Here is a 23,677-nt window from a genome sequence, read left to right as displayed (position 1 = left end):
TCAGAGCCCCATCCAGCCTGGCCTTGAACGTTTCAAGGGATGGGGCCTCCACCACCTCTGGGCAACCTGTGCCAGTGTTCTACAACCCTCATTGTAAAAAATTTTTTCCTAATATCCAATCTAAATCTACCCCCCCTATTTTAAAACCGTTACTCCATGTCCTATTGCAACAGGCCCTACTGAACAGCCTCTCCCCATCTTTCTTGTAGGCCCCCTTGAGGTACTGGAAGACCGCTATTAGGTCTCCCCGGAGCCTTCTCTTCTCCAGGCTGAACAGCCCCAGCTCTCTCAGCCTGTCCTCATAGGAGAGGTGCTCCAGCCCTTTTATCATCTTCGTCGCCCTCCTCTGGACCTTCTCCAACTGGTCCATGTGCTTCTTATGTTGGGGGCTCCAGAACTGGACACAGTACTCCAGGTGGGGTCTCACCAGGGCAGAGTAGAGGGGGAGAATCACCTCCCTCGACCTGCTGGCCACGCTTCTCTTGATGCAGCCCAGGATGCGGTTGGCCTTCTGGGCCGCAAGGGCGCATTGCTGGCTCATGTTGAGCTTCTCATCCACCAGCACTCCCAAGTCCTTCTCCTCAGGGCTGCTCTCAATCCATTCCCCGCCCAGCCTGTGCTTGTGCTTGGGATTGCCATGACCCAGGTGCAGGACCTTGCACTTTGCCTGGTTGAACTTCACGTTTAATTAAAAAAATTAATTCCAGTCTACTTGTTTGAAAATTGTGATGTACTTTGGAATGCCACTCCAGAGTGACAGGAATTAAATTTTGTAGCACTAAGTACGTAATTTTGTGAAATACGCTTCAAGTTATCAATAAAGCCTTTTCTGCAGTGGAAAGCATTGGACACGGGTATGGACATCAGCAAGCTGTGAGTTGCCCTTGAATGGCATTTAACCATTGCTGCAGAAGTTGTTGCAGAATTTGTCTTGCCCTTCCTTGTGTTTTACATACATAACGTGTCCTTAGTACTGTGTGCCATAGATTAGCCATTCATAAACTACTTATTTACAGTAAATGCAGAAAAGAGGAAGAGTTTGCTGTTTCTGTTGTCAGTTATGCTTGGTGATGTTAAATACATCAATTAATTGGGTCTTACAATACAGAGAGTATGTATTAATAAGATGGACAATTTTATGCCTAAACTGTGTATTTAAATCCTAAATAAAAAATGTTATCATACTTATCTGATAACTTGTACTAATGGCCTTGTAAAGACCATCTGGTGCTATGGGAAATGTATTTCTTGATGATTCTAATTTTGAAAACGTTAAAGTTCTTGTCCGTGTGGTTATGTCAGAGTTTGTTATTCCGATGCCATGTTGCTTTACCTATTGCTGTACTTGTTAAGTAAAAATAATTGGTTTAGACTACAGAGTTCACTTACAGGAAAAGAAAAAGTCGGAGCAGCATTTCAATTAATGTAGTTCTGCATACTGTCTATGAAACTTAGCTGAAGCCACGCAGCTGAAGTGTAAAACAGCACCTGAATTTCCCTGAGATGTTTATTCTAAAGCTAACTAGACTCAGGAAAATAAGGCTCACTTCAAGCAATAAGAAGGAAATACACTGGTATCTGGAATCATAATCCCCTCTTCATGATGTAGAAATCAATCTGAACTAGTCCACTTGCCTTAAATAAAATGTTGTTTTTCAAATGTTACATAATTAATGGCATTCCTGTAACATACTGTTCATATTAAGTCATAAGTTTTATTGTCTCTTTTGTAAATGAAATATCAAACTCTGCTGTCGATCATCCAAATTGAAACCACTCCCTAAACAGGAAATAGCAAAAGCAGAGTTAGTTTAAGCCAGTTTAAGTCTGTGCCGCTGCAAGAGGCAGTCATGTCATGTTTCCATTTCTGTTCCTGCTTTTGCATCGGCACCCGGGCAGACACATGGTGAGCTGGACCAGCGACCTGATGCCCCTGAGGGGTAGTCCTCACTGTCACAGTCTATAGACAAATTTTTGGCTGGATCTATTTGATAGAGCCCTAATACAATTTGTCACTTGGCTGCGTGTGTGTGCTAGTGTCAGCACAAGAGAAGGGTGAGGTGAATAGGAGAAAGGGACAATCTATTTAATGGCAGTATGGACACAGGATGGTTGAAGGAAGGGAGGAGTTTTTCTTCTTCCTCTCCTCCTGGCTGCCTGATCTTGCTATCTCTCTTGGGCCAATTCTGGTGCACTGAGCCAGTGGAACTCTTTAGTTCAGCAGAGAAACATGTACTTTTTGCCAGATTAGTGAATTCAACTAGTACGGAGAGTAGCCTGTTATGTGCCAGAGCTGGCACGAGTTAACTGTGGGGGATGGAGAGAGCACAAAAATTCCTTTCTAATGGTTGGACATGGTTAGATTGATCTGCTCTTATCTCAGTGAACTTTTCTGTTAGGTGCAGGTTTTCCTTTTGAGAACTTACTGATTCATATGTTTTAATAACTTGAACTTTGAAATGGGAAGCAAAGAAATCTCTGAGAGCCCTGCAGGTAAACACTTGATGCTTTTCAGAGGTGTGCATACAGTGAAGTGGAAATTAGCTCTTTTATCCAGTTGTATATTTTGCATCTCTGACAAATTCATGTTAGTGAATGACCTTCATATAATTTTTATATATATTTTTTTTTTATTATGTCCTGTGTGGATAGTGGATTTACTTAAGTCTCTCAGACTGAAATAAACTCAATCACAAAAGTAGATGTTTTCCAGTATTGCATCATCGCTGAGTACTCCTGCCAGGACTTTTCCCCTGCGGTACTATGTGAAAGACCCTTACGAGCTAGAAAAACTATCCTATTCCATAAATATTTTTGACCAAGAAGTAGCCTGCTTTTAAGTTTGGAAGATGAACTGTGACTGTAACCTATTGATTTTTCTTTCTTTGTATAAGTCCTTTGACGAAATGGTATTTTAAAGTAGTAAATTATGACACCTGTTTGTTTGCTGGTCAGTATTTTTTGCTTGGAGTTGCACCTCAGGGCAATATGCCTTGAGTAACTATGGTTACTGTTGCTATGATGTTTGTATACATAGATATACGTAGCAGAGCTGCAGACACTTAGGATGTTGCACAGAATTTGGAAACCTGTGGTAAATATATTTTTCTAAGCCACTGGATCTTTTCAGTGGCTTTTTTTTTTTTTCCTGCTTTCCTGCTGATATTTTAGGATAAGAATAGATTGTGCGTGTATTTAGGATGAGATGACGACTGTTGGTACTGACAGCAGCTTTCAGACTGCTGAAATCAGTCAGTTAAGGAAACATATTCACTGACTAAAATGCTGTTAAGTGCAGTCAGGATTGCCCTGTGGCATCTTCTGCCCTTTCATGATATTAAGTTTGGTGCCTTTGTGGCCTCTAGAAATGAGGAGTTAAAAGCATTAAAGATGTGTGCCAGTGCTGCTTCCTCCGCTCCCAGCCTGGGCTTGGGAACTAGAAGAGGTTTTGTCCAGTAGTCTGTTTGGTGTAGCTGTAGTGAATGGAGGTGTTCAGGAAGGGACTGGTACATAATTGTGGCATGAGAAGATTGGGATCTGAATGGTCCACTCAGATTTTCTGGCGCAATAAGCCTGTTTTAGAGTTGCCCTGCGCTGTCTCTTCTGTATTTCACTCCCAAAAATCTGTTTGCATCAATGAGATGTGCCATATCCCTGTCGGCCTTCTAGAAGGATTAATGATGCCTGTGTGGGGAGGTAGTAGCACCAGGTAACCTGGAATGGACAAAGTACAGAGCTGGTGGCACAAGAGCAGTAGAGGGAGAGCACTCTGCTGCTGACAGGGTAGGCTTGTGTTGCATGTGCAGGGAGAGGGAAAGTGTGTTCAAACACATGTGCTGAAGTTTCAGAATAAGGAAACAAAAAGTTACGTTAAGATTAAAATGTCAGCTTTGAAGACAGTGTAAGACATGACAATTTGCTGAGATGTCTTGGCACGAATACGGAGTGTGCATGTTTGGAGTTAGTCAGTGGTACTTTAACTGCCTGACTTGGACAGGAATCCAGCCATGGTGTTTTATTGATTGGCTTTCAGCTCTGATGTGCTGTGAATGGGCATACCTGGGGTGTGTGGCTTACTTTTAGAGGGGAGGTGGGTTTTTTTTAGCAAGATCTGTGTTTGATGATGGCTCATTCCGAACACCTACATAGTTCTTTCATGATGCCTTTAATCAATATTTTCATTTTGCAGGCAGAAAATGGACATGCATTTCCATGTATTTTGCTTTTCCTCGCTTTGTCACTAAGCCAGCTGTATTCTGGAGCATAAAACTATGCTTCTTGTCTTACACTGTGGCTAAGCCAAATGGAGCAGGCTAAAGTACAGCTGCACTGAGCAAGTTCCGTTGGTTTGGGAAGTTACCCTGTGTTACCCAGCTTAGTCTTAAAGTGCTGATGATGGGGAGAATGCTAGCAAGGCTGCCATATGCAAGAAAGGGTCAAGCAAGTCTGGCTTTAGATATGGATGGTAAAATGACATCTTGGTTAATTATTATTCTAGCTAGATTCTCCAGTTACTCATTTGGATTACTAATGATGCGGTGTTTACTCTTCTGGATGTCTATGATTGCTTCCATCTTGAGTCTCAGGTAGCTTTTGGTCCTGGGAGGATTTCTTCAGCAACAGAATCATACAGGCCTATTTTACGGCCAATAATATATATTCTCTGGTGGAGAAACTAGCAATACTGAATGCAGTAGTGCTTAGCTTTTTGGAAAGAGCATTGCCGTGGATGCAGTTGGCATGTTTGCTCATGTCAGCAGATTTCAACTCCTTTGAGTTCCCAGTATGCTTTTATTCATAGCAGCAAAATATTTGCCTTAAAAAAGAGGGACAATGTGTCACAGGGAAAGGTGGAAATGACGGGCTGGGGAAAGAGTAGGGACAGCCTCTTTACTGGTGCCGTGCATTGAACTGTTTGTGAACTCTGGTATTACATACAGTTAGTAGTTTTTGTTGGAAAGCTGAGGCTCAGTACTTATGTAGAACAGCAGCAATATCCTGAGCATGGTATACTTGTGTGCATCTTAGTGTGATAACTTGATGAATATGTTTATTACACTGTATTCTGTCTGATTTAAACTATCCGTGGATATTTATTCTGTTTTTGTGCAAGCACAAGATTAAATTACAGATCACTATGAAAAATGTCAAATTGTAAATTAAGACGACTTTCTGTGAAAGGCTTTTTGTTTTCTACTTTCCTGTCCTTTTTCCCTGTCCCACTCTTAACTCCAGATTCAAGGGTGTCTAATTTGTTTATAACTCCTGTATGCATGTGTGTTTATAACTCCTGTATGTTTGCATTATTGTGTATGAAAGACTTCAATAAGTTATACAGGCTTCTATTTCATTTGTGTGATAAATTTTTAAAGAAAGTTGAATGCAGCAGAGTTCTTGTTTCAGAACTGTTTACTAGATTGTAACCTGTTCTTTCTACACCTGCATAATAATTTTTGACTAGAAAATTTTGTTGTGTAAACCCGGAAAAATATTAGAGTACCTTGCCAGAGCCTTTGATACACGTGTTAGCAACTGACAATGGAGTTCAACAAAAATTTTTTTAACTCTTGTTACTTCTTAGTTTTCAAAGTGTTGAGATTGCTGAGTTAGCTTTCATGTTTACTCGCAGCTTGCAGAGTTTAGCAGCTGGTTCTGTAGCTGCAGTCAGTGTAAAAGGGAGAGAGCTCCATGCTGCAAGTGATCTGCTCCACAGGGTTAAGATCTTACAGGAAGGTGTGTTGAAATTTTGAGGGCATGATGGGGAACAAGTGACTGCTAAAACAAAATGGTAAAGAAATATTTTTTTTAAAGTAGAGTGTAAGCATTGCAAATAATTGGTAAATGTCAAAATGGAAATGGCTTTTATGTATTCAATAATTGCAGAATATTAAAGTTTGGAGATCCAAAACTTTAACATACATTTCACATGAAGTGAAATTTGATCAAAATGGATCTATTTAACAGTCCTGTGGTGAGGCATCTCTTATTCAACTGTAGCTGTTTCTTCCAGGATTTCTTTCAGGATACTCTGACTGCTCAGAGCATAACAGTGGTTTTTTTTGATACATGTTGTTACTGGAGTTCAGCATTAGAAAAATCAGAAATATTTAAGTTCACTGCTTTTAGCAGCTATTGGGGTTATCACTATGATTGTAGATAATTGCTGAGCTTCTAGTTTTGATGGTTTTTCAAGTCAAGGTGTTAAGAGGAGGAGTCCTCAAAAAAAAAAACAACAAAAAACATCAGGAGTTATTTAGAAATAGAATTTCCTGATGCACTTGTGACTTGACAAGCCACTGGTGAACTCTGGCTGAAACTTCAGAATTTTGAACATTGCCAAGATCACTGGGAAACACAGAAACTGACATGTTAGTAGTAAATCAATGTTAGGTGAATTCTTGTCATGTGTGTCCAAGAAACATAGAGATCCTCTGTCAAGGATGAACCCTGTCTACCTTAATCTTGTCCTGAGTGTTTGCCATCTAATGTCTGTCTTCAAGGTCTGTGCAAGGTTGCATCCCAGTGCATGCTGTTGACTGTGTTTCTGTAATTAACAAGTGTTTTTTCTTTCAAGCAGGGGATCATTAGTAGAGTGACAGAATCAGTGAAAAACATTGTGCCAGGATGGTTACAGAAGTATTTCAATAAAACTGAAGATGAATGTGTAGATACAAATGAATCTACAAACCAGGAAGAGAATCCGGTAAACTATCACCATGATTATGCAGATGAAGATACCATAATGATTGATGGGAGAGTCACGCCTGAATCAGCAAGAATTAATTTAGAAGGTATGTGAAAAATCATTTAGTATTCTGGCCATCTGTATTTATTCACAGATTTCTAGTTTTGAATCTAAATTTCTAAGGAAAGCTGGAAGGAGTGTTTTGACAGAATTAAAAAAAAAACCAACACAACAACCAACCAAAAAAACCTCACGTAAAACAAAACCAAAACCAACAGCCTGCCCCAAACAAAAAAAAACCACCCCAAAACTAAACAACTGTTTGTGAAACTGTCTTAGCTTTAAACTGTAAACGTCATTTTAAAAAATACTGGAGCTTGTCTTACAGCTTTTGGAAGTCGTCTGTTAACTTCAGGTAGTCAATTAGCCAGGTGCAGAATATTGATGATATTCAGTTACTGGGTTAGATTTTCTTTTTAAAAGGACTGGAATGAAAGTCTAGCTAATTGCCTAAGGTAATAAAAACATTAATTTGTTATGTTGTCCTCAAAACAAAAGACCAGAGGCTAGAATGCCAAAGGAAAATTCCTTCTCATGTTCCCCCCTGCACCCGCCTTTGAGTTTCTTCAATCAATTTGGTAAAGTTCCTTGTTAGTTTAATGGAGACCTAGGGAACTTGGTTTATTACATTATTATTTTTGAACTATTTGGTAACGTTAAGGTATGTGTATGGCTAGTGTGGGGTCTTTGAAAACCTGTTTGGACCCTTGGCAAAGAAGTTCTCAACCACTTGCTTTACCATATAAAAGATTAGTCTGTGTTTTATATCTGCACCTCTTACTGTTTCTGTAGTTCTCCTTTGTAAATTTCCATATGCTTTCATTTGAGTTTCTCTTAAATTAGCAGTTTTGTGGAACTTAATTTTTAATAAGGAGAGAAGTTTTGTCTGAGCACACGTACATAACCATCTGTGTGGAAAGTCAGTTGCTTCTTTTGTTGGCAGAATGAAAAATAATGAGGAAATACCTTTGTCACCAATATAATGTAATTGTAAATAAGGAGCTTTATTGCTTCCTGTGTAGCTGTAGCTTGAGAATTCAGTTTGGATAAAGGAATAGAGAAGGTCTTCATGAACGAGGAACACATGCTGGCTTTCCTGAAGAACTGTGTGAAAGGACCTTTCAGTAAGAACAGCTGCAGAGCAAACTTTCTAGCTCCCAAGAAATCAGGAGCAGATGGACACCCTAGAACCTTTAGTAGCTTTGTGTTGTAGACTAAATCTTACTTGCTATAGTTAATAATAAGATTTTTTTTTAATTATTATTGTTACTGTTATAATTTTAGAAAGCCTGTTGCTTCAGCTCTGGGGTTCCAGTGTGCTAGAGCCTGTATTCCTTTGCTCGGCCAGCCTTCAGCCTGATAACACTTCCTTTATCTCAAACAAGACAGTTCGAAAAATCTACCAATGCTTTGGAGAACCCATTACTAGTACTGCGGTGCTTATGAAGATTGAACTAGCTAGTTTAAGCTTCAGTGCAAATATCAAGAGGATAGTGACTCAAAATCATGTTCATACCCAGAATTCCCAGGAGACACTGTGGACTTACATGGATATGAGGCAAGATAACCATTAATAGCTGTTCTGTTCATGTGTCAAGTTGGAGCTGTGAGACCACCTCCTGCAGGACACTGGCAGTGTTTACAGACCTCTTGGTTCATGAGAAAAAAATGCCCATCTTGCAGCTGAGGGCCACGATGCTTGCTTGTCCTTCGTGCCAAAATCTCAAAAGTTAATGCATAGGAGATAGTGTTTTGCCTGTAGCATGACCTGATCTGGTAGAATTTGGGAGGGGGGACGGCAACACCAAAGCAAACAAATCTCCCCAAAATCTCTGCAAATACACATTTTCATGTTATGTATTCAGATTAACATTGTTTTTGTTACAAGATTATATAAACTGCAGAGTTGTCTGTAACTTGCCATGTAATCTCAAATTTTGGAAAGCTTATTGCAAGCTTTATCTGCAGAAGGAATCTATACATGTTTGATTTAGTGAAAGGCAGTGTTAGGGGACAAGTAGTTGAGCATGGGGTCAGAATTTGGTGTTGTGAAACCACGTTGTTAACTCCTTATTAACGTGACATTAATACTTAGTATTGCAAGCAGTGTTGCTGTTGTAATCAGGCAGTCAGATGAAACCCTATCTGGATGAGGAAGAAGTTAAATTCGGCTTCTCTATTTTTGTGCTTAGAACTTGGCAATAGCATGACTGTTGATCGAAAACAGGTTTTGGCTTCTGTGAGCTTGCCTATAGGAAAGCTAATTGTCTCCTTGTTCTTCTTTAGAACCATCCACGAGTAGATCTGCATTGAACTTCTCAGATGTATTAACAAGACCCTCTCTTCATCGGAGCCATTTGAACTGTACCATGTTGGATTCCACAGTACCACATTGTCAGCCCTCCACATCATCTTCACTTGGCATTGGCAGTCCTGGACTGTCTCTTGTAAAAGAAATAAAAGATTCTACCTCTCAGCACGATGATGATAACATCTCAACAACCAGTGGCTTCTCCTCTAGAGCATCTGATAAAGGTAACTTCTGTGTTCTTTAATTGATTTTTTTGGTAACATGAAGTACTTTGCATTCTGTAATATTCCACATCACCTTAGTATATAAAGTAGGTGAATGTCAGCTTTGGATGGTAGAATTAAATTTAATTTTTAATATTTTAGAAGTATATAATCCTGTCACCTTTTAAATATAACTATGCTTTGGGATACCTTTATGAGACCCTGATGTTAGAAAGAGTCGGTGCTGATAAACACGCTTTTAGGTAGGTTACCTGTAAATCTTGAAATCTGGGATAGTAGGAACTGAAGGTGACACACTGTAGGTTGGCAGCTAGGTTGACTGTCTAGAAGGAAGAGTGACTCAGGATATCTAACAGACAGCTGGTTAAATATGAATAAATACAGGTGAAAAATAGAAACAAGATGTTTTCCTGTGTTTTCATCAGGAGTCAATAAAGGAACTATTCTGACTGAAAACGTTTTGGGCTGCTTTTTGGCCATTTTGGGGTGCTTTTTTGGCCTTTCTTGGTAGAAGGCGTCAGCTGTCAATACTGCCTTGTCTTTTGCCGAATTCAGTTAGGAATGTGCACCATGTTAAAGTAAAAACAAAACAAAAACATTGTATTGATGTAGATGAGATCTAGGTGATCTCACTGAGAAAGTGCAAACAACAAGTTTGCAGCTTTTTGTAGTCCCCCATATAAAGGAGGATTTGAGGCATGCTTAGCAAGTTCTCTGGAGAACGTATTTTTACCCTTCAGAGTAGATGTTGCCATGGTTTAGCAATATAACCTAAGTTTACTAGAGCTTTCTGGTGCGTCTCTGTAAAACATACATGTAAAATAGGTCATTAACTCTGTTAGTTCAGCCTTGGGGGTTTAAACTTTTTCAGGCTTAAAACCCATGCCAATTCTGACCTGTGCTGGCCTTCAACCCTTTACCAACATAGGAAAAACTTTTTATCATTATAGATGCGCCAGTGTTTATGCAGTTCCCTTTTATTTTATCATTAAAGAATTAAAAATAAAATTGCCCTGCATTGAAAACATGCTATTAACTTGTTATGCAGGCTTTTGAAAGATTACTGAGAGGTAATGTACTTGCAGTTCGGTGAACAGATTTCAAGTTCAGAGTTAATACGTGATTTTCATACCGTATGTGAAATTGATCTCTTTGAAGAACTTTGAAGGTTGGGATGCTGGAGAAACAAGTGTTAGAGGACTTTATCATTCTGTAAGACTTATTTTTCTGTATTAAAGAACTCTGGAGTTAGTGTGATCTTTAATATTAAAAAGTTCTTTATGTACACAAGGCATTTATGTGTAGCATGTGTCATTTTTGCAGATATCACAGTTTCAAAAAGTACTTCAGCACCACTGCTCTGGTCCGCAGAGGCTGAAAGATCTCATTCCCTCTCACAGCATCCTGCAGGTAGCTCTAAAAAACCTGCATTCAATTTATCTGCGTTTGGATCTCCCTCTCCTGTAAGTACTGCAAAATTATTAATTTTAATCAGTTTGAACGTGTAGTCATTTTACTTACAATTTATAATAATACTTTTCTGTAGTCACTTGGAAACACTTCTGTCTTTAAGACAAGCCAGCTTGGGGATTCTCCATTTTACCCTGGAAAGACTACTTATGGTGGTGCAGCTGCAGCAGCAAGGGAGACAAAAGCGCAATTTGCTGCTTATCAGGTATGAAAATAGTAGTGCAGTGTGAGGGGAAAATATAATTGAAATACAGAAGGTGTAGAACAGCCAAAAGAGCTGTCAGCAGCAAGTTGAAAATATGGCAACAGTTCCTATTTTTGCCTTTTAGCCTACAAGAGTAGAAAAGAACAATTCTGTTTAAATTTTTTTTTAACAGTTTACATAGAAATACGTGTCATAATGTACAAGAATTACAGTAGCATCTTAGGTTCTGACTAGTTGTTTGCAGTTGGAATTTCCTCTTTTGTTAAGTCTTTTAAAAAATTCCATTTTCTGCCATTGTCTGTCTCTGGCTGTATTATGTCAAAATAAAACATAAATAAAACCAATGATGGCATAACTTTGAAAACTTGTGTTTTCAAGCAAAAACTGTCTGTCTGATACTTGTCTATAATCTTACACAAGCATGCCTACACTAATGCCATGAATATATTGTGTAAAACTGTGCACTCTTTGCTATAGTAGTATCTAAAAGGCAGCTTTGGTGATCCTTTGCTCTTCTGTTACCTAAAGGGAGACATGCAGTCCTAAATGCAGTCTCAACATAAACAATAAAATGCTTTCTGTTTTGATATCATTCAGATAGCTCTTGAAAAGTTACTTAGCCCTGAGAGGTCTTCGTGTTCTAAAATGAACCAGCAAATAAAAAAATACTGACAACTCTCAGTAGCTAGAGTAGAATCTAAAAGCAAGTAAATAAAATCTAGTTCAACTGGAATGTGTTTATATCAAAATGACCTTTATTTTAAAAAAAATCAAAAGTCAAAAGGAACTTTATTTAAAGGAACTGGAAATAAGAGTTTGCTGGACCTATTCTGTCGGTCTGTTTCTACCATGGAACAAGGTGACCTACAAGTTCCTGAGTTAGAGGAAGCCTTGAAAACTTGTGGTTTGTTCTGACTTGATGTTAAATCAAACTTCAGAACACTCAAAACTTCCTGTAAGCTAGGAACCTTCTTTGGTCAGCTATTTTTATTTTTTACAAAATAAGTGTGAATTGTGCTGAAAAGAGGAGCCAAAATACTCGCGTTTTAAAGGAGAGACTAACTTGCTTGTTGTTGCATGCTGTGGATTACAGCAAGTCTCACTTGTGTTTTTTACATGCTGTATGTATGCTCTGCTTCCTGTCTTCACATAGCAGTGTGGTAAGCATGATGTGGTTACATGAGGAGTTTAACATAATTACCAAAAATAGTCACACTGAAAGAATTTTTGCTGAATTATATTCGAAGTCCTGTGGTGCAAATAAAACAGTTTACTTTTTCAGTATAGTATTTTTAGATCTGTTAGAGTTCAAACCAGATCTTTAGCTTTTTAAACAGAGTAAAAAGATCTGCAGTCAATTCTAACCTTAGAGGAAGGGAGGAAATGAGAGAAGTAAAACTAGAATCTTCTGATGATAATTGTATACATTGGTTTTAAGATGGTACGCTTACACCATCATGAAATGCTGAGATTGTTTTGTTACTGAAAGTACTTTCTGCAGCACAAGCCTTTGCTTCACTTCTGTTTTCCTGATTACTACTTGAGAGACCATACATGCCCAACATCTTCCCTTTTATGACCTTTTACATTTAAGTATTTCTTTTGTTGCTTTACCTGATACGCAATATGCATGCGGCCCCACTTAAACTTCTGTAAAGTCAGTAGAGTATATTTTCTTCTTCATGGGTTGCACTCCCAGTGAGTGTATTTTTCTCTGTCGTCACAAGAGTATTTATATATTGTCAGTGTAGCCATAGGGCATAAAATACATGCATGTTTAATTCAAAATCAAGCATCATAACATTTGCAGTGCTAATTTTTCAGCCACCAGTGAGAAGACAAATGAAAGCTAAGCAAGCAAGTGTGCAGTCCTATGGTGTGACAAGTTCCACAGCACGGCGCATCTTGCAGTCATTGGAGAAGATGTCAAGTCCTTTGGCGGTAAATGGCACTCATTTCAATCTGTTTTTTTTATTTAATGTATTTGAAAAACATAGTAAATGTGTCAGTACAGGATGAAAATCTTCCTTATGTAGTGTCCTGTTTAATTTATTGCACTGTTTTTTCAACAGGATGCTAAGAGGATTCCATCTTCTGTTTCTAGTCCACTGTCTTCTGTAAGTTGATCACAAACCCCCCACATTTTTGTTGGATGGAACCCTTTCTTAGAAAAAAAAATCGTCCTCTAATATTTAGGCTTTTTCTTCCCCCTTAGCCTGTGGACAGGACTATGCTGAATATTACTAGCTTCCAATCCAAAAGAAAAAAGGTAAGAACCAGTAACATCTTAAGCTGAGATAGATAGCTTTCTATGCTTTATTGCTATTAAAAGTGTCACAAACCTCAATGACAGCATACACATGGTTTCAAGTTAATATTAGCCTTATGTGAATTATAGTTGTCTTGGCTGTGTGAAAATGGCTAAAACTGTCTTTCTACCCACACTAGATGAAGGACTGTGAAGATTACTCAGGTTAAGAATTACGTTATCTTTATGTGGTGATCTTTTGAAATGTCAATCAAGAGCAACTTCTCTAGAACACACAAAGTAGTTTTTATCTTGTCTTGCAACTTGGGGTTAAGTTGCATGTTAATCTTTCTATTTAGGAAAACTTTCTCTTGCAGAAATGATCAAAAATAGAAAAATGTTGATTGAGTAATCATACAGACCTTGTGCAGGTTTCCATGTTTCTTTTGAGCGAAAAATAATACTTACAGTTTCTATTACTGCTCAAAGTAAGGAGAAGGAAAATTGTTAAATATTGTCGCTTCTGTAACCTTACGTTCCTAAATCCCTATTTGAAGGTAGCACTGAATTGGTGATAATGCTGTGGTAAATCATTATTTCCTTTGTTTAAAAAAAAATAAAACTGGTAATGTTTTTTAACCACTTTAATTTGGGGTATCATTGAGTTTATTAAATTGTAAAACCCCAGTAGACCACTTTAAGATCAGACAACCAAAGGGAAAAAAGTGTGTTTTTTCTTCCATGCTAACTTTTAATCTGCTGTTTTAATGCAAAAATGGACAGAATGGCTCAAGAAGTTTATATGCTAATCCTTTGATTAGAAGTATAATTAATTTTACAGAACATTTCGGAGTTTACAGACATCTTGGATTTCCTGTACCATCTTTCACCATATGCTAAATTACAAGAATGTTGAAAAGTAGAACATAAAATTTCTTTACCCTAAATATGATCCAAAGAACTGAAAACAAAGCTGGTATGAATTCTCAGTTAAATTGTAGAACTACACCTGTGATGAGGCATTAAGAAAGACTTACCACATTTGCAGCAGAGAACCTGACGTCAGTCAGAAAGCGAATGTTGCACACAGCTGTCACTGGGTAAAAGTAGAGAAACTGTCTATTCATAATAGTAGAATTCAAAAAGTTTGGCAGAGGAAGGGTAGCCCTTGATTAGAAGGGGAGGAGAGGGTTGTGTGTGCCAAGGAGGGGGTTGTATGTTTTCCTGCTTAAGCAAACATATGGTTGACAGAACAATTGAGCACCCGGGCAAAACTTTTGAAGATATCTTTTTGTGGTATTTTTCTTATTTCAAGGACCCGTAGCAGGCAAAATAGCTCTTACTGTATTAAATGTCTAACTGGGTTAGTTGTTTTCTTCATTGTACATTCCTGTCTAGCTAATTTGATATCCCTCTGTGGTAAGGTCACCTACCTAGTGGGTGAAAGGAAGGCAGTGGATGTGGTTTTCTGGATTTTAGTAAGGCTTCTGATACTCTCCCTTGCAGCATCCTGCTGGACAAGTTCTCCTGTGAGCTCAAGCTGAGAGAATTGAGGTTGCTCAGCCTGGAGAAGAGAAGGCTCCAGGGAGACCTTATTGTGGCTTTTCAGTGCTTAAAGGGGGCCTGTAAGAAAGATGGGGACAGGCTTTTTAGCAGGGCCTGTTGCAATAGGACAGGGGGTGATGGTTTTAAACTAAGAGGTGGTAGATTCAGATTGGCATTTGGACAATGACCTTGATTCTATGCTTTATCTTTTGGTCAGCTCTAAAGTGGTGACGCAGTTGGACTAGGTGATTGCTGTAGGTCACTTCCAACTCAACTATTCTATTCCTATAGCAACTCTATTCTCTTTACATTTAAAAACAGTAATGGACACTCAAAACGGGTTTGTAAATTTAAATAAACCACATTTTATTCAGTATTTCAAAATGAGTATAATAATTTTTAGAAATACGTACTTTAAAAAACTTTATAGATAGTACAGCATTACTTTTATTACCAAGATTTGGGAGATACTGTGAAATTAAAGTTACATTGTAAACACAGTTTTCTGTTGATACGTGCATCCTAAGTCTGGTTCTTCTTATCCTTAAGACTGCAGATGGAGCCTTTGGTAAATCTTGCAGCCTTTTGGGGTTTTGGTTTTTTTTTGTTGTTGTTTCACAATTCAGTTAAGTCAGTTTTGCAGAATGTATAGTGCTTTGTGTTAAAAATTAACTCTGGTCTGTGAAAATGCTTTCACAAGGATAGAAAGACCAGTGCTTTTAAGTGCATCTAATACGAATGTAAAACGTTGGAACATATTTTAATGAATGAGACTATTTTAAAATTACTTTATAACTTTTTTTTTTTTTGAAAGTGTAAATTCAAAGGAGGAAAATGTAGGAAAAATGAAGTGCAGAAGCCTGTACAATTAGAAGCCTGTATAATTAGCCGCTTAACACTTTGAATGTTAAATTAATGGATTAAGCCAGTAAAAAATATCACAATGTGGGTAGAGGAGAGGAAAAGATGGGAGCATATTATAGTAGCATGAGTTATTTTGATTATAGTAACATGAATTATTTTGTCTATGCCATTAACTGCCAGATTTTGAAATAGAATTCAGTCAGACTTTGGCCAATTCTGAAGCTTTTTGGATTTCATAACTGGTTTTCTGGTGATTTCCCTCTGCAAGCTAAATGCTTTCAAGACTTCCAAATAATTTTCACTGGGTGCTGAGACTGTTGGGAGTTTTATAGTTCTGTAACTTTTTTCATCACTAAATGCTGCAGTAGTTTGGGCGGATGTGCAAGGATATATTGATTACTGCTTCTCTTTCAAAGATGGAATCACAGCATCCACCTGTCCAGAAACTTGTTACACCAAAGGCAATCTCTCTGTCAGTGGGTCGGACCCAGTATTTTAAACCATCTCTGACTCCAGCTACTGATTCCAGCAAAATTCATCAGAGAGTGGATGTAAAGCACAAAGTAAGTCAACTTTCTGGTCCTTACCTGTCTGCTTTTCACAAGCTTGGGGTGTCTCTAACCAGTTATTCTACTAAGATGCTCTTTCTTGACAAAGAGTACTGATAATATGTTTGAGGTAAGCATTAAGACAGGAGGAATTATTGTGGAGGAGGTGCTTTGAGGTTTTATGGATTTAATTGTATTTTTGGAACCACAAGTGGCTGGTGGTTATTTTCAGAATGTGATGATGTGCTATTGGGTCAGGCTGTTCTCAGTGAAAGAATATTAAAGTACAGAAACAACATTTTCCTTTTTGTAAACTCCTGTACACAAAGCTGTCGCTAATGGAATGTGCTGATGTTGTATATAAACTCTTTCAGGTGAGCTATGGGCTCTGAGTGAGGTTTCTGACAACAAGCTTAATTACCCATTCTGATCACTTTGGTGTAGATCTAGTCCCTGATCAACTTTCTTTAAAACAAGATTGGCATCTCTTTCAGAAAAAAAACCACACTCATGGTTCCAGTATCAATCTGAATTTTAAAATGACCATGTTACATCTATGGGCTTTTTAGGTCAGAGATGGAAGTGGATAGTCGTAGCAGTCAGGGAACAAGCTTGAGAGGACAAGGTGTATTTAGTAGTATAAATTAGAAAACCCAACACAAAACAGGAGTGTTGTTTGTCTTTGCTTTGTGAATAGTATATAAATACATTCAGGTAAACCTTGAAATAAACCAAACTTAACTTGCAGGGCATGAGAGAGAAGAGTTTTCCTGCAGAGCAGCAAGTAAAACCATCTGAAAGGTATGACAAATCTATTAATTTAAAACACTTGAAAGAAGAAAGCTCTGTCTTCTGTTACTAGAGTCTGCATACCTGTCTTCTTTTGGAAGGGCAGTAACAGTTCTCAGTAAAGGGAATAGAAAATACAGTGAAAAATTTGTATTAGGAGAGAGTTTATCCATTTGTGCATCTTGATGTTCATTAGGGGGGCAGCTATTCGTTTCAACTATTTATTTAATTGCTTGGAGTCTTAAAGCTTTATCCTAAAGGAATCATTCTGAAAGATTCTGTATAAGGTGAAGTGGCTTACAGTTTAGGATTATATTTAGTTTTTAATGTTTTTTTTTTAAAAAAAAGCAAAAACCTGGAGGAAGATTGTTTTTAATGCACCTTTCATGGAGAAGTCACTTGTCTGCTCTGTGAGTTGTCTGCTTCTGAAAAACAGGAGCCCTTTAGAATCACCTGAGGCCCAGTGCCAACTTCTCTCTAAAACACAAAATTCCACAAGAGTTAATAATTGTATTTCTTCTTGCAGGGTTTCTCTTGCATTAGACACCACTTGCTTGATTTAGGTGGAATGACTTCACCTTCAGATAATATTAATGTCTCTCCTTTCTGGGCAACTCGTATTTTGGGTAGTGCTGGAATTATGACACTTTTGCGTTCAAAGGATAACTTTTTTGGAGGCTTCGTCCTCTTCAAAAAGAAAAGTAGCAGGGAATCTTATTTTGTTGTCTCTGTGTTCATCTTCCAAGCAATTCTTAGGTTGCCTTGGGCGTTCTTTGGCTTGCAAAAAAAAAAAAAAACCCCTAACCCTTCGTTTTCACATCTAACACTTTGACTTACACCGACCACCTTTTCAGGGGTGTAGGAGATTGGCTCTAAGGTTTTGGCATAGGTGCAGACACATGTTAGGTTTTAATTGTGGGTTTTCAATCTGTTCTAAATTTTCTTTGGTAGAACTCTTTTTTTTTCTTTTTTTTTTTTTCCCTCCTCCATGTGGAAGGGAGATTCAGAAAACCGATGCTGCTTTTTATTTGATTCACAAGTTTTGCTGCTATGTTCTACTTTTGTCTGTGAAGTACATGGTCCTTTTTTAAAAATTCTTTTATAAAGCCAATCTCTGTTAGCTGCCGTGTCCTGGACCAGGAACACAACACTGATAAGGGGCAGCTGGCCAGTCCCTTCATGCAGCTAACATGCAGTACTTTGGTACATCTCTGTTAAACTTCAGAGAGGCTATTTAGTTTTTTAAACTTGGGTCAGAGTTGCAGATTGGACTTACTTGCTTGAAGACAGAAAACTGTCTTTGCCCCTTAGAAGCTGACAGGCTTCTAAGAGGAATACGAGCTATTATAGGCAGACTATAATTGTCTGAATAAAGCTGTATTTTGACATAAGATTTTTTTTTCAGAATTCAAATTGATTGTCAGTTTGGATTAGAGAAAAGTTTGAGCATATGGCCTAAAGGATCTGGCTTCCTCTCAGTGGTTACAGTGCTAAGCAGACTCCTTGCAAGTATATGACAAGTTTAGACCCATTCTCTTCCTCAGTCTCCTGGAAAGTTGACCTGGTGTCTTCCAGTGTGATCAAATGTACTTTTGTAATAATTGACTGCTTGGCTGCAGGATAAGCTTTAATATGGTAATTTTTCCCAGGAATATTTAATTTTTATGCCATACTGCTTTTTATTGTTGTTATTCCCGTGGGGTTTGGGGTAGGGGTGGTGTTTGTTTTGAGGGTTTTTTTGGTTGATTTTTCTTTTTCTTTTCCTTCCCACTTAAATTGGGAGCTTTTTCTAGTTTGGATCTAGGCTTTTAAAGAAATGCCTTTGTATGCCTTACAAAAGGGATCTGTATTTGTGCCTGAAGAGACTTCTGGAATGTTGGCACACCCAAACACCTCTGTTGCTTCTGCTGATGGCCCCAGGAAAGCCAGAGCTGCTTCTGAAGCTTTTGCCATATTATCTTGCCACACAAGTTTAAGCCTCTCTATTCCATGAGAGCTGTTGGCAGCATTTCATGTGTGCACACACACACGTGCGCTCTCTCCCTTTCTTTCTCTCTTTTCATATATATTTTTAGTTGTTCTTTTATATCCCTGCAAAGATGTATGCTCATCACAGAATCGGAGAACTGGCAGTCAGAATTTCCACTGTCTGGACTATTAAAAGGAAATATTAGAAAACAGCAATCTAAATCAGCTCTTTGGTTTCAAGTCTTCTAGCTTAGTCATCATTCCTTTATGGATGTTGTGGCTGTTTATTGTGTATGTCCTTCTCATTGCTGCTATTATTAATGCAGCTTTTGCTGTTTAGAACATCAGGTATTTACCGGCATTTAGCAACTTGTGGAATAGGGTTTTTTTAAATTCAGATTAGAAAGTGTCAGTTCTAGGACTAATAGTGGCTATAATAGCTTGAAATAATTAGTTGATAAGTTAATTTTTTTTTTTCTTCTCCCCTCCCCCCTAACTTGTGTCCTGTTATTCTGTGTCAGCAATTTGACCTACCCCAAATTCAGTTCTCCTGCATCCAACGGTCTGTCTTCAGGAGGAGTGAGCAGTGGCGGAAAGATGAGAAGAGAAAGAGGGGTACACTATATAACAAAACCTGGGCAAGAACAACAGGTAAGGGACTCTCAGGTTAGTTGCTTTCACTGAGATTACTGAAGTAACGAGCTAAGCATGTCAGTTCTATTGCTTCATCATAATTTATAATAATGCCGTTTCAGTTTTGTGGGTTTTTTGCTGTGGGTTTCAGGGCAGGCTCCATTTTATTTATCTGTTTAAGTGCGCCAACTTTGGTTTTATGGTTTTTAAATATTTAGTCATATTATCCTGGAGATGCTTCATACTATAAAGTTTCTCATTAGCAGTTGAATGAACAAATTTAGGTGAAGGTTTGTAGAGTTTTTGTAAAAGAATGATGTTTGAAACAAGTGCCAAGTGAATAAAGTTTATTTAATTTGTTATTTCATATTTAAGTAATATAGAAAGATATAGACCAAGAGTCTGAAGCAAAAGACAGTGTTCTGCATGTCTGGTATTGATCATTCACAATTTTGGCACTTAATCAAACTCATTGTGAGAGGATTTTTTTTCTTATTTTAATGGGAAAAGTCCATTTAATAAAATGGTGATCATGACTATCCTGAAGATTATTTTTCTGACTGGATGGTTACGTAAGCTGCCTACTACTGGATTGTAAATACAAAAATTTTAGATCAATCTTCTGATTCAAAATGAAGAAATAGTAAATACTGGAGAATATTTCTGTCATACACATGGTCTGAATATTGAGGTCCAATAGACTCTTCAAATCAAAACTGTGAAATAGATGTAAGTGGTAGGATAAAATACATTTCTGGAGTAGCAACTTATGTCTCTGCTTAGTCACTTCTGGGTAGATCTTGGTACTACTGTGCAAATTGTAATTAGATTGGCTATTCCAATTTAAACCCTAACTAGTCTTGGTAATCAGATAGTTTAAAAGGCAAGGATAAGACCAGAAGTTTTTCAGATAGAGTGGTTTCCGAGTTTTAAATTTGCATCCCAATACATGATATGGACTAGATTTACCAGAGTGTGATCTTCTATGCTGCTAGTCAGGCTTTCTTTTTTTTTGGTGTTCTCTGCTTTGGTTTGGTTTCGGGTCTCTAAGGAACCCACAAACTTCTTTAAACATCATCTTTTTCCAAGCTCACTGCAGTAGCAACTTCAGAAGCTTTGGCAACTGTCCTCCCTAATTTTGCAAGAGGAATTTTGAAGGATGATCTTTGTCTAGATCTTTATTAACTAAAGTATAGAAAACAAAAATCTGATCTGTGCACCTCTCTGTTCTGCACAGGTAAGAATTTTGAGCTAAATTTCAGTATTCTTACTGGACAGGTGATGAATGTAGTATCACATGGAACCAGACCTGCCATAAATTAAAATAACCGTGGCAGACTGAGGTGGGGAGGTTTGGATTCCTTTTGAAAACTTACTTTTTCTTAATCTATAGATCTCCCTTATATTTAACTTTGTTAAGAAGTTAAGGGCAGGACAGGGTAGGAAAGTAGTATATCTTGTAACAGAGAAAAACAAAAGTTTACAACTTCTTTAAAGAAAGAGAAAAATTTAAAATTTACACAGATTAAAATTTACACCTAGGAAGTGGAAGAACCAGCACTACCAAAAATTCCCCTACCCATCAGTACTGTGTCGCTGGCTTCGTTCAACTTCAGTTTTCTTGCCAGTACTCCTGTCTCATCGTCACCAAGCACAGTTTCCACGGCAGTGATGAATAAGGTAAATCTTCATTGTATATTGTGACTACTTTTTTTTGGATGAGTATACATCTACTTTGTTGCACATTAATTCCATGGTGCTTGTGAAACTAACCAAAATTAGTTTATATCCTGTTGAATAAATCAGGGTTTTATTCAGATTTAGAGTTGGGGCGAGATGTAACGTTTTTGATTCGGCCTCTGTCAGTCTTATACTTTGCAAACTTCTAGTTAACATAATTGTAAAAATGCTATGGAAATTTTGTTGGGATTTTATGCCAAGCTAAGTTATTAAATTAGAGGTAGCATTAATGGTCATATAAGCCTAGGTGGAATATGAGCCTGGGGTGCAATAATTTGGAGTGTTATTGCAGTAGAATAAACGTTCATCTGTTCCAGAGTATTTCAAATATTTTTGTATGTTTTGAAGTAGATATCTGCTTTAACATGTTGAAGTATTTGCTGAAGCTCTGACTGCAGTTGAGCTGAGTTAGTTTAAGGTTCTTAAGCTGCCTGGTCTGCTTTTCCATATATTTAATATATTTAGATCTAAGTAGCATCTCAGGTTTCTTTCTCTTGGTTTGTGGGATTTGGCTTTGATGATTCTGTACTATAGGCTCACTTGCAAGCTTCATTTTCTTTTATTATAACTCTTATCTGTGGATTAGAAATAAATATCAGATGTCAGATTTCCCAACTTGACTGCAGAATGTCTACTAGTGAATTCAGGTAGCTGCTCTTGTTTCACCACGGTGTTTTCCTTTTAGAGGACAAACCTTAATTATTTTGAAAATGCAGGTACAACCAGCAAGTAATGTTGGCAGTCCTGTGTTCAGATTTTCATCTCCAATTGTGAAATCTACGGAGGCGGAAGTGCTACCTCCATTGTCTGTAAGTAAAATAAGTAAAGCTCAACCTTTTCTCAAGCCTTTAGTAGAATATTGCAGAACAATAAAGCAGAATTGGCGCTAATAATGGAGAAAACAAATATATAGGTTTCTGGCTTGTAATTTGTCATCCAGCATGTATACCAAAAGTTTGAAGACTGGATTTCATTTTTTTATTTGTGTGTGAAATTTGATTAAAGTTTCTTTATTTTCTGAACCTGAAGAATCTCTCCTTTTCACAGCAGATCGGTTTTACATTTAGTGTTCCTGTTGTAAAATCAGCAGAACTTTCTGGATCCAGTGATACACCAGTGACGTCCTTACTTACTCTAGGTAACAGAAATTTTATCATTTTGGATCAGAAGTGCTGATTTTCTCTTGTATATTAAATAGTACTTCAGTCCTTTCTGAGCATATTAGCGATTCCAGGCAAAACATGTTTTCAGTAACAGATTTGCTTTTAACCAAACAGTAATTATAAACGGTTGTAAACAAGGTAGAATTTTGAAAATTCTTATAGAAGAAGCATGAAACTTGGAAATTCTTGTTTCTAGCAAATGTGCATCTCTTAAATGGATTTCTTTGTGAAAGGTGTTTTTTTTTGTTTTTTTTTTTTTTTAAAGATACCACTGTTGTAAACAGCACCAGCAATAAGAAGGAAGAAAAAGAAGAATATAATGGCCCCTATAAACCTGCAAAGTTCTTGAAGGAAGGAAGTGTGTTAGACATTTTAAAAAGCCCTGGTGAGATAATAAACTTTTAAAAGATATTGCAAAAATTGCACTAGTGTGTAACTGGATTCATTTTTTTAAAAAACACCACCATAACAACAAAAAGCCCTGCTTTGTCACAATTAGTGCAATATTAGCTATAAATACAAACATAAGGAGAGCTTTATGTTAAACGCTGCATCTGTTAGGCTGGATGTCCCCTTCTATTCTAAGTGGCTTTTATATAGCTGAAAGGAAAACTACAACTTTAAATCAGATGCATTACTTCTTCCTTATGTGTTACGATGTAATTGTAAATGAAGTATAAAGATAATTAGCCAAATAATCAGTGTTTCACTTTAAATAAATAAAATTTATGGATTTGGAACGGAGGTGTTTGTAAAATGCTTTAGAAACATTTCTCTCCCACCTTTACCATCCTTGGAAATAAGGAATAGTAAAGACAGTTTCATTCCTAAAGATGTTTCAAAAGCTGCAAATCTTTTGGCCTTAAATTGTAAGTTAGTATGGATTCAAATGTAAATTTTAAGCAGAAGTGGGCTTGTTTCACTGATTTTTATTTTTAAGCAATTGCAATTGTTTGCAACTGTTTTAATAAAGTGTGCATGTGTGTAGATGATATTTTTTGTTTTAAGAAAAAGGACTTTATTGGATTTTTCTCTTTTCCCATAAGCCTTCAGTTGCATCAGGACTTTTTTTGTGAAGTGACAAATCTATATACTTCTTAAGAAGATAGCGCCTTTTTATATTGGAAAGAGCTAAGTGAGAGAAAATACAGTGTGTTTTGTTTAAAGAAAGACCTATGAGTGAAGTGACTTTGATTTTCTTTATCAGTTTAAGAGAAGCAGGTT

At 37.4% G+C, this 23,677-nt stretch overlaps 1 protein-coding gene across 5 annotated transcripts in view; it reads left to right on the top strand.

Moving 5' to 3' along the window:
• NUP153 (nucleoporin 153) overlaps positions 1-23,677 on the top strand; it is a 46,046-nt gene that overhangs the window by 9,037 nt on the left and 13,332 nt on the right. Inside the window, exons 2-15 of one of the 5 annotated variants that reach the window (XM_086740201.1) lie at positions 6,578-6,791; positions 9,032-9,280; positions 10,604-10,743; positions 10,854-10,955; positions 12,780-12,896; positions 13,028-13,072; positions 13,171-13,224; positions 16,029-16,175; positions 16,909-16,961; positions 19,439-19,568; positions 21,093-21,230; positions 22,007-22,099; positions 22,338-22,428; positions 22,719-22,838. In XM_086740201.1, coding sequence (XP_086596327.1) covers positions 6,578-6,791; positions 9,032-9,280; positions 10,604-10,743; positions 10,854-10,955; positions 12,780-12,896; positions 13,028-13,072; positions 13,171-13,224; positions 16,029-16,175; positions 16,909-16,961; positions 19,439-19,568; positions 21,093-21,230; positions 22,007-22,099; positions 22,338-22,428; positions 22,719-22,838 — 1,693 coding nt within the window. Of the gene's footprint in view, positions 1-6,574; positions 6,792-8,163; positions 8,304-9,031; positions 9,281-10,603; positions 10,744-10,826; positions 10,956-12,779; positions 12,897-13,027; positions 13,073-13,170; positions 13,225-16,028; positions 16,176-16,908; positions 16,962-19,438; positions 19,569-21,092; positions 21,231-22,006; positions 22,100-22,337; positions 22,429-22,718; positions 22,839-23,677 lie in introns of those variants that run through there. The other 4 variants (XM_086740199.1, XM_086740200.1, XM_086740198.1 and 1 more) reach the window with 4 other exon arrangements.

The sequence above is a fragment of the Chlamydotis macqueenii genome, chromosome 2 (assembly GCF_036417535.1).
Source record: "Chlamydotis macqueenii isolate bChlMac1 chromosome 2, bChlMac1.mat, whole genome shotgun sequence".
NCBI lineage: Eukaryota > Metazoa > Chordata > Aves > Otidiformes > Otididae > Chlamydotis > Chlamydotis macqueenii.
Note: the sequence above shows the minus strand (reverse complement) of the source record. Positions and strands in the feature narration are given on the sequence as shown.